Source organism: Lithobates pipiens, unplaced genomic scaffold (assembly GCF_037356315.1).
Source record: "Lithobates pipiens isolate NorthernLeopardFrog02 unplaced genomic scaffold, aLitPip1_a1.2 Scaffold_13, whole genome shotgun sequence".
Lineage (NCBI taxonomy): Eukaryota > Metazoa > Chordata > Amphibia > Anura > Ranidae > Lithobates > Lithobates pipiens.
The window spans coordinates 496,297,917-496,311,662 of NW_027507718.1; the positions used below are offsets into that span (position 1 = coordinate 496,297,917).

Here is a 13,746-nt window from a genome sequence, read left to right on the forward strand (position 1 = left end):
TCTCAAAGTCCTTAGACTGGTTATATAATGCTGCATTGTGCTGTTTCTCTTTGCTTCTTCTCCAGGTTGGGTAGTCTTTAATGGAACAAAGGGTGATGCTGATGTTTAAGGTTCATATTACATCCAGGGTTGAAGGTGCATATTGCAGCCTGGCTTGAATGTGCATATTACAGTCTGAGTTAAAGGTGCATATTACAGCCTGAGTTGAAGGTGCATATTACAGCCTGGGTTAAAGGTTCATATTGCAGCCTGGGTAGGGTGCCCACATGTCCCGGAATGCCCGGGATTGTCCCGCAATTCGCATTTGTGTCCCGTGTCCTGGGCACCATCACTGTATTGCCCCGGAGTGAAATGAGGACACATAGCCACCCTAATAGAAGATTGCCAAACTGGTTGCTAGGGCTGCCCCACCTGGCATCCAGCAACTAGTGACGTCACATTCACAGAGTCTCAGAGCGAGGCCGAAAGGAGCAAGGCCTTTATGCAGTGCTGCCCTGTGCTCTGAGTCCACCCACCTCCTCTCCTTCTCTGGCCGCGGCAGCAGCACCCAGGGAGAGCAGCCAGAGCAAGTGTCTCCTCCAGACTCCTCCAGTCTTCAACCGCCGGGCAGCAGCATTCTGCAGTGCTGGCTGGCTTAGATCCATGGCTCAGCTGCCCATCTCGACTCCCGCAGCGTATTGCCAGACTTCTTCTCCCGCCTGCGGCCTAAGCTGCACCGACTGCCTGAGGGGGGGCCCCCCAGTCTGGACCAGGGAACAAAGACCGGTGCTCAACCGCTCAACCGCCCACCACATCAGACCAGTCCAGATTAAAAGGTGCGCAAATGGAACCTGATTGGAGCAGGTCAGGTGACAATTCAGGACACTGGGGCTGGGGACAGTGCAGTAAAAAATGAGGCTGACGAAGTGGAGCCCTGCCCTTGGAGGCAATAAAAAATGAGGCCAACAAGTGGGGGACAATAAAAAAATGAGGCTGACAAGTGAGGGCGATGAAAAATGAAGCTGACGGGGGGGGGGGGCAATAAAAAATATATATGTAGAGAATGTATACCACATGTCTAAACTGGTGACCACTGTTTGCATTTGTTTTTCCAAAAATTGGCAGAAAAAGTATCAAAAATCATATTTTTATGGGCTGGCGCGAGGGTATGCTGGTGGGGGTCGGGGGGGGGGGGGGGTCGGTGCTGTTTCTGAATGGCAGTTTGGAAATGTGGTCACCCTAAGCCTGGGTTGAAGGTGCATAGTACAGCCTGGGTTGAATGTGCATATTACAGCCTGGGTTGATGGTGAATATTGCAGCCAGGGTTGAAGATGCTTATTACAACCTGGGTTAAAGGTTCATTTTGCAGCCAGGGTTGAAGATGCACATTACAGCCTGAGTTGAAGGTGCATATTACAGCCAGGGCTGAAGGCGCATATTACAGCCTGAGTTGAAGGTGCATATTACAGCCTGGGTTGAAGATTCATATTGCAGTCAGGGTTGAAGGTGCATATTACAGCCTTGGCTGAAGGCGCATATTACAGCCTGTGTTGAAGGCGGATATTACAGCCTGAGTTGAAGGTGCATATTACAGCCTGTGTTGAAGGCGCATATTACAGCCTGAGTTGAAGGTGCATATTACAGCCTGGGTTGAAGATTCATATTGCAGTCAGGGTTGAAGGTGCATATTACCAGGGCTGGACTGGGACAGAAATTTGGCCCTGGACTTCATCCAGACCAGCCCACTTACATTTTGAGTGTCCCATTAGCACTCCCTTACATCAGAATGTCCCATCACCAGCCCCCTTACATCAGAGTGTCCCATCAGCACCCCCTTACATCAGAGAGTCCCATCAGCAGCCCCCTTACATCAGAGTGTCCCATCAGCAGCCCCCTTACATCAGAGTGTCCCATCACCACCCCCTTACATCAGAGAGTCCCATCAGCAGCCCCCTTACATCAGAGAGTCCCATCAGCAGCCCCCTTACATCAGAGTGTCCCATCAGCAGCCCCCTTACATCAGAGTGTCCCATCAGCAGCCCCCTTACATCAGAGAGTCCCATCAGCAGCCCCCTTACATCAGAGAGTCCCATCAGCAGCCCCCTTACATCAGAGAGTCCCATCAGCAGCCCCCTTACATCAGAGTGGCCCACTGAGCCATTGGCCCACCGGGAAACTCCCGGTTGTCCCAATGGCCAGTACATACCTGCATATTACAGCCTTGGCTGAAGGTGCATATTACAGCCTGAGTTGAAGGGGCATATTACAGCCTGTGTTGAAGGTGCATATTACAGCCTGAGTTGAAGGTGAAAAGTGCAGCCTGGGTTGTAGGTGCATATTGCAGCCTGGGTTGTAGGTGCATATTGCAGCCTGGGTTGAAGGTGCATATTACAGCCAGGGTTGAAGGTGCATATCGCAGCTTGAGTTTAAGGCGCATATTATAGCTTGGGCTGAAGGCGCATATTATAGCTTGGGCTGAAGGCGCATATTACAGCCTGGGTTGTAGATGCATATTGCAGCCTGGGTTGAAGGTGCATATTACAGCCAGGGTTGAAGGTGCATATCACATCTTGAGTTGAAGGCGCATATTACAGCCTGGGTGGAAGGTGTATATTGCAGCCTGGATTGAAAGGGCATATTGCTGCTTTTTTTCCACACTGGGGTTCTGGTGGTGGTGGCTGGGCTTGGGTGATAACTTTTCAAGAGCTCTGGTCATAATAGTTGTGCCCTTGGATTTCTAGATCTCCATACAGCAAGAACTTTTTTACTTAAGAGCATGCATCAAAAAGTTTAAGATCGGGGGCGTGGCCTGCTGCGGACCGGGATGGCTGCCTGAGATCCGAGCTCCGCTCCACGGCCTGGATACCGGCAACACGAAGCGACTCTCCTCTCCCCAGCCCACACCACCGGAGCGGGGAAGGAGCAGGGACGAACGGGGCATGTCGAAATCGCGGTATAATCCGCCCAAACCCCGCGGCTTAACGGATTTTTATCCGACAGCCGCCGCCATGCAGAAGGCCCAAGATGGCGCCGACCTCCTCAACACGCAGCACGCTGCCTCCGCGACCTCGCTGGGCCATCACACTGCACTGCACTCAGCACAGGAGGACGCTCTGGATGCTTGCAGGGATGTCATGGACACTCTTCCTCCCCCGGTGGAGCCCCCGGGTGACCCCATGGCGGACAGAGGTAAGAGACTGGCTACCTCCCCAGCACATTCCCCAAACAAAGCTCCACATGCCAAAAAGCAGCTTTGGTCTGCAGTTGTGGCCGGGACACACACCTCTCACTCTACCCCCTCATCGGCGGCCATGCCTGCCTCAGACAGCACAGTGTCTGAATCCACATTGAAGAATATGCTTCTTACATTGCAACAAGACCTGCACAGGGAGCTACAGATCTCCATTTCCCAGATGCATGACCGCATTGATTGCATTGAGGAACGCACTGACGCTCTTGAAGAAAATCTTCAGGATTACTCTAAAGCACACAACGAAATGCTAGATGTGCAGGACCACCATACGGAAGAACTCCGACACATAAAAATGAAACTGGCCGATTTGGAAGACCGATCCAGACGAAATAATATTAAATTTAGAGGTATTCCTGAATCGGTCATGCCATGCGACCTGACCCCATACTTGCAACAACTCATCTCGTCCTTACTTCCTCGCCTGACCGCACGAGACATGATCATAGATCGGGCCCATAGAATTGCAAAACCATCACGTCTCCCAGATGACGTCCCCAGAGATGTTCTGGCCCGTATACATTTCTTCCAGGTCAAGGAACAAATAATCTCTTCCGCGCGAAACCTGAAGTCCTTACCGGCCCCTTACACTTCCATTAAGCTCTTCACTGACATGTCACCGGCCACAATGGAGATGCGTAGGGCCTTCTCCCCGGTAACCTCCATCCTCCAACAGAAAAATATAACATACAAATGGGGCTTCCCTACCAAACTACTGGTCACCCATCAGCAGAAAATTGTCCCAATCCTTAACCCGAAAGATGGATATAAAAAATTGACCAATTGGGGCTTCCTCCCTCTTCCCCCGGGAGGCACGGATCAGTCTAACTCCTCCGGTCCACCCTCTGGACCCACCAGACGTGCCGCGACCAAAATGGCGGAAAAGACCTGACTATGCTAATACCCCAGTTCCCCTAGAGCTGTCATATCCAGCCTGGGCACTATACCTTCTGTTTCTTCCCTCCAACCCCCAGGTTATTAGTGTGCTGCGCACATATTTTTTGTGATATTTCTCACTGTTATACGTTGTTATATCTTGTTATATACCAGTTCATTGACATTTTTATTTTTTGTATTTGTGACTGTTTTCTTTTTTTGCCTACTCAACCTCTCTGTTCTTTCTGCTTGGTATTCATTGGTTGGTGTGGTCTTTCTCCGCTTGCTTGCATCTCCCTGGCCAAACGCTTATCATGTCTCTCACGATCACCTCACTAAATGTTAAAGGCCTCAATTCTCCTTTTAAGCGTAATCTACTATGGAAGGAAGCACTGGGTCAACATGCAGATATCCTTTGCGTCCAAGAGACACACTTCTCTAAATCCAAACCACCCCAGTGTAGCAACAAGAAATACCCCCACTGCTTCTTTGCTAACGCCCCGAAAAAAAAGAGAGGAGTTATGATTGCTGTGAGCGCTAGCATTAACTTCACGCTACACCACTGTGAATGCGATGAAGATGGCAGGTTCATCATCCTCTCAGCCACCTTTGACGGTCGCCCTCTCACTCTGGTCAATATCTATGCCCCTAATGGCGCCCAAAGAAAGTTTTATTCCACCCTCCTCTCCAAATTAGCACCCTACAGATCTTCCCCTCTGCTAATCTGCGGGGACTTTAATGAAATTATTGACCATACGCTAGACACTACCAGTCTCTCAAGATGCAGGCCCTCAGCCTTGGCCTCTCTCCTCCAACGAGAGGACTTATATGACGCTTGGAGATGCATGCATGATTTGGAGAGAGATTACACCTTCTTTCCCCCCCCCCACCAGTCTTACTCTCGTATCGATTTATTTATCGCAGACAAACATTTACTCCAGTATATTGAATCCTCCCACATAGGCACGATATCGTGGTCCGACCATGCTCCGGTCACGATTAAATTGGCTTCCCCTTCTCAAACGCCCAAACACACAGTATGGAGGCTCAACACCTCCCTCCTTAACGATCCTAACTCTGAAACTGCAATACGATCCGAGATTGAGACTTATTTCCAGCAAAATGTCAACTCAGTTTCTGATCACTCCATAGTATGGAATGCACATAAGGCTTGCCTACGAGGTCTTTTTATTAAACTTGGCTCCCAGGCAAAGAAAAAGCACTCACGCATTACAGAGTCCCTCCTGACTAAAATCAGGTCCCTAGAATCCACCAACAAGAAATCCCCATCGAAGACCGTCTCCTCGGAACTCAAAAACCTCCGACTCCAGCTTAGTGACCACCTTCGTAAAAACTTCGACTACTACATTAAAAGACTACGCCTGCTGACATACTCAGCAGCCAATAAACCAGGGGCCCATATGGCTAGACACTTTAAAAAGCAACTAGCTAACAAAAAAATCACACACCTCACTGACTCCCAGGGCAGACGCATGACTAACCCGCTAGATATTGCAAATGAATTTGGACATTTTTACACGAAACTGTACAACCTGTCAGGCTCAGACCCACTTCCACCCCCCTCCCAACACGACATTGCCAATTTCTTATCCTCTATCTCCCTCCCTTCTCTATCCCCGACACAACTCAAACAATTGGAAGTTCCTTTTACACACTCCGAGATCCACAAATTGATCCAAAACCTCCCATTACATAAGGCTCCAGGTCCCGACGGACTTCCTAGTGAATATTACAAGCGGTTTTCCCAACTATTAGTCCCCCATTTATGTGATATGTACAATCAGTTTGCCACCACAGGAACACTGCCGAAAGAATCCCTTGATGCCTTGATAGTCACCATCCCCAAACCAGGTAAACCCCCGGACAATCCAGGTAACTACCGCCCTATCTCCCTTCTCAACACAGACACAAAACTGTATGCTAAATTACTCGCACAACGACTATCTTCTGTTATTCCCCAACTCATACATCCTGATCAAGTCGGATTTGTGCCTGGCAGGCAGACATCCGACGGTACTAGACGGTTTATCGACTTGATACAGTGGACGGAGCATACTGGAACGCCTTCTCTGCTTCTGGCACTAGACGCAGAGAAGGCGTTCGACAGGGTGTACTGGCCCTATATGGAGGCAGTCCTCCACAAATTTGGAGTGTCTGGCACATTTCATAAAGCGATAATGGGCTTATACTCCCACCCCTCGGCACGCATCTGGACATCGGGAGTAGTCTCCCAACCTTTCCAAATCACCAACGGCACCAGACAAGGGTGTCCACTATCCCCACTGATTTTCGCCCTAGTGATGGAGCCGTTAGCACAGAAGATAAGATCAGACCCAAAGATATCTGGAATAAAAATCGGAGATACTGACCACAAAATTGGCCTTTACGCCGATGATGTAATCATAGCCCTGACTGACCCCCTCTCCTCGCTTCCTGCGGTACATGCGGTCCTAGATCAATTCAGTAGAATATCCATGTATAAACTGAATCATAGCAAATCCCTCATGCTGAACCTTGGTTTAGACCCGCATACGTCAAAATCAATCTCCTCCACCTTCCCCTTTGCCTGGGCCCCGAACTCTTTTCTCCCCTACTTGGGAATTCATTTGACATCCCCTAGTCATCTACTACTTAGAACCAATCTCGAAGACCTCGTGGGCAAACTTACTAGCCTCATCAAAGACCTGAGCCGAATTCCGGCCTCCTGGGCTGGAAGGATAGCTCAGGCTAAAATGTATCTGCTGCCTCATATCCTATATTTTTTTCGAACCATACCCCTCCCTATGACGCAACACCAACTCAAGAAACTTCAAGGGATTATAAACGGTTTCATCTGGCAACAGAGACGTCCTAGAGTTAAAAAGTCTATAGTCCTGACTCCAGTTCATTCTGGAGGGCTAGGGGCACCCAATGTCCAGGCCTACTACCGAGCCTCCATTCTAGACCAACTGAAAACCTGGTGGTCGGATAATCGTCATTCAAACTGGAAACAGATAGAATCAACCATACTGGACACGAGCACTAAGCTTCTGCTTGCAGCCACCTGGCTTGAGCTCCCTCCCCTGCGTTACCCACTTGATACCATCACGGCCTCCAGGAAAACATGGTCAGCGTTAATACAATCAACGAATGGGATCTCGATGGAGACCTTGCCTAAGCTACCCCTTGATGCACTTCAACTTCTCTCCCCGGATCTACCCCTCTCAGAATGGACAAACCGAGGCCTAACTTACCTTGGATCGCTTTTTGAAGGCTCCACCTTGAAAACCTTTACACGTCTCATGGAACAATACGAACTGCCCAAACAAACCTTCTTCCTCTACCTAAGGATCAGGTCTATGCTCTCCAAAATGCGTTACTCATCCTTGGACACTCTGACGCTTCCCCTACTCACGCATTACAATCTTGAATCTCCCAAAAGCAAAGGGATTTCGGTGATATACAAACTCCTTACCGAACCTCACTCGGATCTTCTTTCCTCCAGCATGCAATACTGGTCTCCCCTTACAGACCAGCCACCGACGCAGCTACAATGGCAGAAAGCCCTTTTACTTCCACTACGTTTATCCCGTTGCATCAATCACTGGGAATCCACGCAGAAACTATTTCACAAATGGTATTTTACCCCTGAAAGACTTGCCAAAATATACTTGAACACCTCGCCCAAGTGTTGGAGGAACTGCGACCAGATCGGCTCTTTACTACATGTCTGGTGGGAATGCCCTCTATTGAGAAACTACTGGAACAAAGTCAAGAACTTAATTCTCTCACTCTCTGGAGTAACCCTTCCTCTATCCCCATTGGATCTTCTACTAGGACTTCACATCCCTGCCTGGCCTAACCACCTTCGCACTCCGGTTACCCACATACTTATTGCAGCCAGACTTGCCATTGCGAGAAGATGGAAAACAGCCCTCCCCCCCACATTGGAAGAAGTCATTCAAATCCTTAACCAGAACTTTCAGATGGAACATTATTTTGCCAAAGCTAACCATTCCACAAGTCGTTTTCGCAAATCCTGGGAGCTCTGGATTACTAATCCAAGGAGTACTCCTATACTATGATCATACCCATCGTTTATATCTTATTAAGGACTTATTTGCTCTTTATGTTCGGCGATAACTGACTAACCCTAGTCGCGTATGTAACTGTGCCCCTTTACCTTTCCCCCCCCCCCCCCTATCTTTACTTTTCTTTTCTCATTCCTTTATGATCGTTTGAATACCTTGCATTTATTATTATTTCTGTTTATATTCACACCGGGATATGCCCAATTGGTGATGTCTATGTACTTCTTTTTTTTTCTCTCTCAGTAATTGCAATAACCATTAAGTTTAAAAAAAAAAAAGTTTAAGATCACCCAAAGGAAGGCAGAAGGAACATGGACTCCCAAAGCTGGGCAGGAGCAGTGGGGCATCAGGAACACTGCAGTGACCAGAAACAGCAAGGAACTATATTGGGCAAATCTTATTGCTGTAGCGTCAAAATATATGTTAAACCATACATCACATAGTCTTGGCAATATTTGTTTTGCATTGCAACATGAAGTCTATTTTGTCACTTTTGTACATTATGTATATACAGAGACAGGTGGGTTTAAGCATACCATGAAGGTGGAATGGTGACGTCTCAAGCCTTAACAGCGCTACCGACAATGGTCCAATATCAGGGGCGCTGCTAAGGCTTAAGTTGCCGCCATCGATTCATTTTGTCATGGGTCCCTGCCGGTACATGTAGCCATCATCTGGTCCATCCTGGTCATTGAAGTTGGTTTCTTTGAACATGTTTGCATTCACCACTGGAGTGGTGTACCAGAGTTTTACATGACCTGGCGCCCGTCACCTAATCAAATATCTACATTGGAAAATTTATACTTAACTTGTGTTTTGGTGACAACTGTACACATTTTGAATTTCCCATCTTTTTCTGTGTCACAGACAGTTGTCACCAGGGCACCAGGGCAAACAGAGAATCTACCCAGTATGGACACAGATATCAATCTAAACAGAAAATTTAACCTTTCCGTACTCTATCCAAAAATAACAATAATATTTCTACCTACACTATAGTATATGCCTAACAAGCTACTTTCTGCACTAGTGGTTGTATGATCATATGACTTACAAAAAAAGAAAACTTCAGCACAGGTGATGACACCTTTAAAATGTTTGTTTTTTGGAATATTTTTTTTCTATTATTCTTTACTTATAACTCAACAGAGAAATTAGTCAATGAACTAAAGCTATTAAAAAACATTTTGATGTTGTCCAGAGATGTCCTTGAGTGTCTCAGCCGCCTGAGATTCTCCTTCCTGATACAGCAGCAGTGCCATTGGCTGCTGTTGTCAATCAAAGTCAGCTAGCCAATCAGGGGATAAAGGGGGCGGGCCAGGTTGGGGGTCTGTGTCTTAATGGACACAGGGAGCTGTGACTCGGCTTGGTGCCCCCATAGCAAGCTGCTTGCTGTGGGGGCACTCATCTGGAGGGAGGGGCCAGGAACACAGAAGAGGGACCCGAGAAGAGGGGGATTCGGCTGCTCTGTGCAAATCCACTACAACAGAGCAGGTAAGTATAGCATGTTTGTTACTTTTATAGGGGAAAAAAAATTAGACTTTACAATCACTTTAACTAAATTGTCCTCTTTGTTCCTCCCAAGATCTCTTGCTTTCAAGCTCCCTTGTCATCTCCTCCCATGCTCACTTCTAGGACTTCTGTATTGCATTTCCTATCCTCTGGAACTCCCTACACCAATCTGTCTGACTATCTCCTACTCTTTTTGATCACTTTTTGACAATCCCTGAAAAAAAAAGCCTATCCTGCCTCCAACTCAGAACTGTTCTTATATATTCTCCCTCAGCCTATCTTCCACAGTTATTACCTTTTGTATCACTTGACCCTCCCTATTAGATTATAAACTCTAACAAATAGGGCCCTCCATTTTCTCTTGTATTGAATTGTATTGTAAATGTACTGTCTGCGCCCATGTTGTAAAGTTTTGCACATACTGTTGGTGCTACAGTATATAAAGCATAAATAATAATAATAATAATAATAATAATAATAATAATAATAATAATTTGCCTTTTTTGCTTAATCCAATGCAACCGAATGCAGCAAACCTTGCTCATGAGGTTTAATACAGTGAAACCTTCCTGTCTAAGGCTGCATTCACACCTGATCGTAGCGTTTTCAAGCAGAAAATCGAGTGAATTTACCGCAATTTGCCGCCGTTTTTTACCGCCATTTGCCGTGATTTTTCCCCTCTAGCGTTTTGTAGCTTCAGGCTTCAAGCTACAAAACGCTTAGGTGTGAATGGGGTCTGAGAACCCCAGAGGTAGGTGCTTGAAACCAGAAAATGCTCATCCTTGGTATTTGTTTGTTCAGATTTAGAGCAGCTACAGAGATTTAGCATACGGTAGGACCACCTGATCTACAGATGGCACCTACCACAGAGGCTGTGGCCACATTTTGAGTTTGGAAATGTCATGTCTGGCTGGAGTGTTGCTCAAAAACTAAATTTCATTGGCAATCAAACTAATGAAACTGTCTAATTTTCATGAATACTGCTTGTTCATTTTCCTGATTTACACGTTAAATTGTTTCCCCACTAATAGAACATTTTTTTTTTTTAATTCTTGTTTGCTAGCTCCGAAAAGCTGTAATGGACCATATCTCTGACTCTTTTCTGGAGACGAACGTTCCCCTGCTGGTTCTCATCGAGGCGGCAAAGAGCGGTAATGAGAAGGAGGTAAAGGAATATGCCCAAGTGTTCCGTGAACATGCCAACAAATTGGTGGAGGTAAGCCTTTGTTTCACATCAAAAGACGTTCTTTCATGTTCCTTGTGAGGCATTAAAGCAGTCTGGACGGATGTTATATTGCCTTTATGAGATAATGAGCTGTGCAGAGCTGGTTTTCAAGGTATATTTTTTTTCCCTAAACCCCCAAAGATTTTCTTTTATTGTTGTTGAAAATCATACAGTGAAACCTGGATGGTCTGTAATGTGTTGGTGTTTGGTAGAAGGATATGTACTTTATCAGGTATACTTGTACGTGTATGCTTGAAACTTTGTGATCTTAAGTCATTATTGGGCAATTATAGTTGTTTCAAATAGTTTCAATATGCAGAATGTGTCATTATACATACAAAGTAGCACACATGACTGTGGCACACGTACATACATTAGTAAGCAATGCACTGTAAATAAATGTATAAGTGAATAAAAACTTTGACAGAGTAGGAAAACATGGCAACAATCTATGTATAGTACAACAGTCCTGGAGTTTAGGATAGCAAACAGGGGCGGACTGACAACTCATGGGGCCCCCAGGCAATAGGAGATTATGGGGCCCCCTGGCAATCAGAGATTATGGGGCCACACAGTATACACACACACAGTCTACAATCACACAGTATACACAGACATATTTCTATTGGCTGAGAAGGTACTGGAGAGGTGGGGCAGCTATAATCTCAGGATTTTTAGACCAAAATGATGTCGGTAAGGGACATTTCAGAGACAGATGTAAAAAAAAAAAAAAAAAAACACAGATTTTAATATACTGTCCCTGGTCTTACTGAGGCTGGCAACCATGATGGGGCCCCCTAGTGGCCTGGGGTCCTCAAGCAGTGCCTGAGTGGCCAAATGGTCAGTCCGCCCCTAATAGCAAATAACAATAGAATCAAAGCCTCAAATGACATATGTACTGTGCATGAATATATACAGACCTGGCTGAAGAAATGAGGCCCCACAATGCCAACATTTCGAAGTCTAGACCGCTTCATTGAGGAGTTCCTCCTAAGGTGCAAACCTTATGGCTTCCCCAATAAATATGTTGACGTCACAGTGGTTATAGAGGTATCTACCAGGGCCACAAGTTATAAGTCCCCCATCTACCTGATACTGAGGTATGAAGTTTTTGAGCACCCATCATGATGTTTAGCACACTATACGTGGAATGGAGACAGCACTGTGCCAGTACAAGAAAACAAGGTGTTTTTTTGGGAACTCCTTTTGCAATATAATGCAGAGCAAAGGTGGTGAAAAGTTTGAAGTTAGGTCAAGCTGCTTAGGGTTCAGGTGAGGGTCAGGGCAGGCAGTTCTAGGGGTGCTGGACTGTAACTAAAGATAATTTGAGGTAAAGAAAGCCAAAAAATGATATGGTCATAAAAAGGAAGGTCAGGAGACCAGATAGGCCAAGGTCAAATACAATCCAGAAGCTCATAGATTACAATGTAGTTGAAACATCCAGGAACAAAAATACATATGAAAAAATAAGAGCTCAGGAATCAAGTCACTGGAGGCTTGTCTGCACAAACAAAGCTCCACCAATTTACTATAGACTGAGAGGTGTTTAAATATGATACGATTCCAAACACCACATTTAAAGGCAGGGGCGGATCCAGAGTCCAGTCTCGGGAGGGGCACTGCCCAAAAATAAGGTGTTGCTTACATAACTGGGTGGAGGGGTCAGGAGAGCACACAAGGGTGGGAGGTCAGGATGGCACAGTATGGGGTCAGGAGTGCACACACTGGGAGGGAAATCAGGAGGGAACACACGGAGGGGGGGGGTCAGGAGGGCACACACTGGGGGGGAAATCAGGAGGGAACACACTGGGGGGGGGAATATCGGGAGGGCATACACTGGGGGGGGAGGAATCAGGAGGGCACACACTGGGGGGGGGGAATCAGGAGGGCACACACTGAGGGGATAAGGAGAGCACACACTGAAGGGATCAGGAGGGCACACACCAAGGGGATCAGGAGGGCACACACTGAAGGGATCAGGAGGGCACACACCAAAGGGATCAGGAGGGCACACACTGAAGGGATCAGGAGGGCACACACCAAGGGGATCAGGAGGGCACACACTGAAGGGATCAGGAGGGCACACACTGAGGGGATCAGGAGGGCACACACTGAGGGGATCAGGAGGGCACACACTGAGGGGATCAGGAGGGCACACACTGAGGGGATCAGGAGGGCACACACTGAGGGGATCAGGAGGGCACACACTGAGGGGATCAGGAGGGCACACACTGAGGGGATCAGGAGGGCACACACCGAGGGGATCAGGAGGGCACACACCGAGGGGATCAGGAGGGCACACACTGAAGGGATCAGGAGGGCACACACCAAGGGGATCAGGAGGGCACACACTGAAGGGATCAGGAGGGCACACACTGAAGGGATCAGGAGGGCACATACTGAAGGGATCAGGAGGGCACACACTGAAGGGATCAGGAGGGCACATACTGAAAGGATCAGGAGGGCACACACTGAAGGGATCAGGAGGGCACACACTGAGGGGATCAGGAGGGCACACACTGAGGGGATCAGGAGGGCACACACCAAGGGGATCAGGAGGGCACACACTGAAGGGATCAGGAGGGCACACACTGAGGGGATCAGGAGGGCACACACCAAGGGGTATCAGGAGGGCACACACTGAAGGGTATCAGGAGGGCACACACTGAAGGGTATCAGGAGGGCACACACTGAGGGTATCAGGAGGGCACACACTGAGGGTATCAGGAGGGCACACACTGAAGGGATCAGGAGGGCACACAATGAAGAGATCAGGAGGGCACACAATGAAGAGATCAGGAGGGCACACAATG

At 47.5% G+C, this 13,746-nt stretch overlaps 1 protein-coding gene across 2 annotated transcripts in view; it reads left to right on the plus strand.

The window, feature by feature from the left end:
- Nucleotides 1-13,746, plus strand: part of CTNNA2 (catenin alpha 2) — an 877,929-nt gene that overhangs the window by 116,131 nt on the left and 748,052 nt on the right. For both annotated transcript variants that reach the window (XM_077478018.1, XM_077478019.1), the window contains exon 2: nt 10,772-10,924. In XM_077478018.1, coding sequence (XP_077334144.1) covers nt 10,772-10,924 — 153 coding nt within the window. The remainder of the gene's footprint in view (nt 1-10,771; nt 10,925-13,746) is intronic.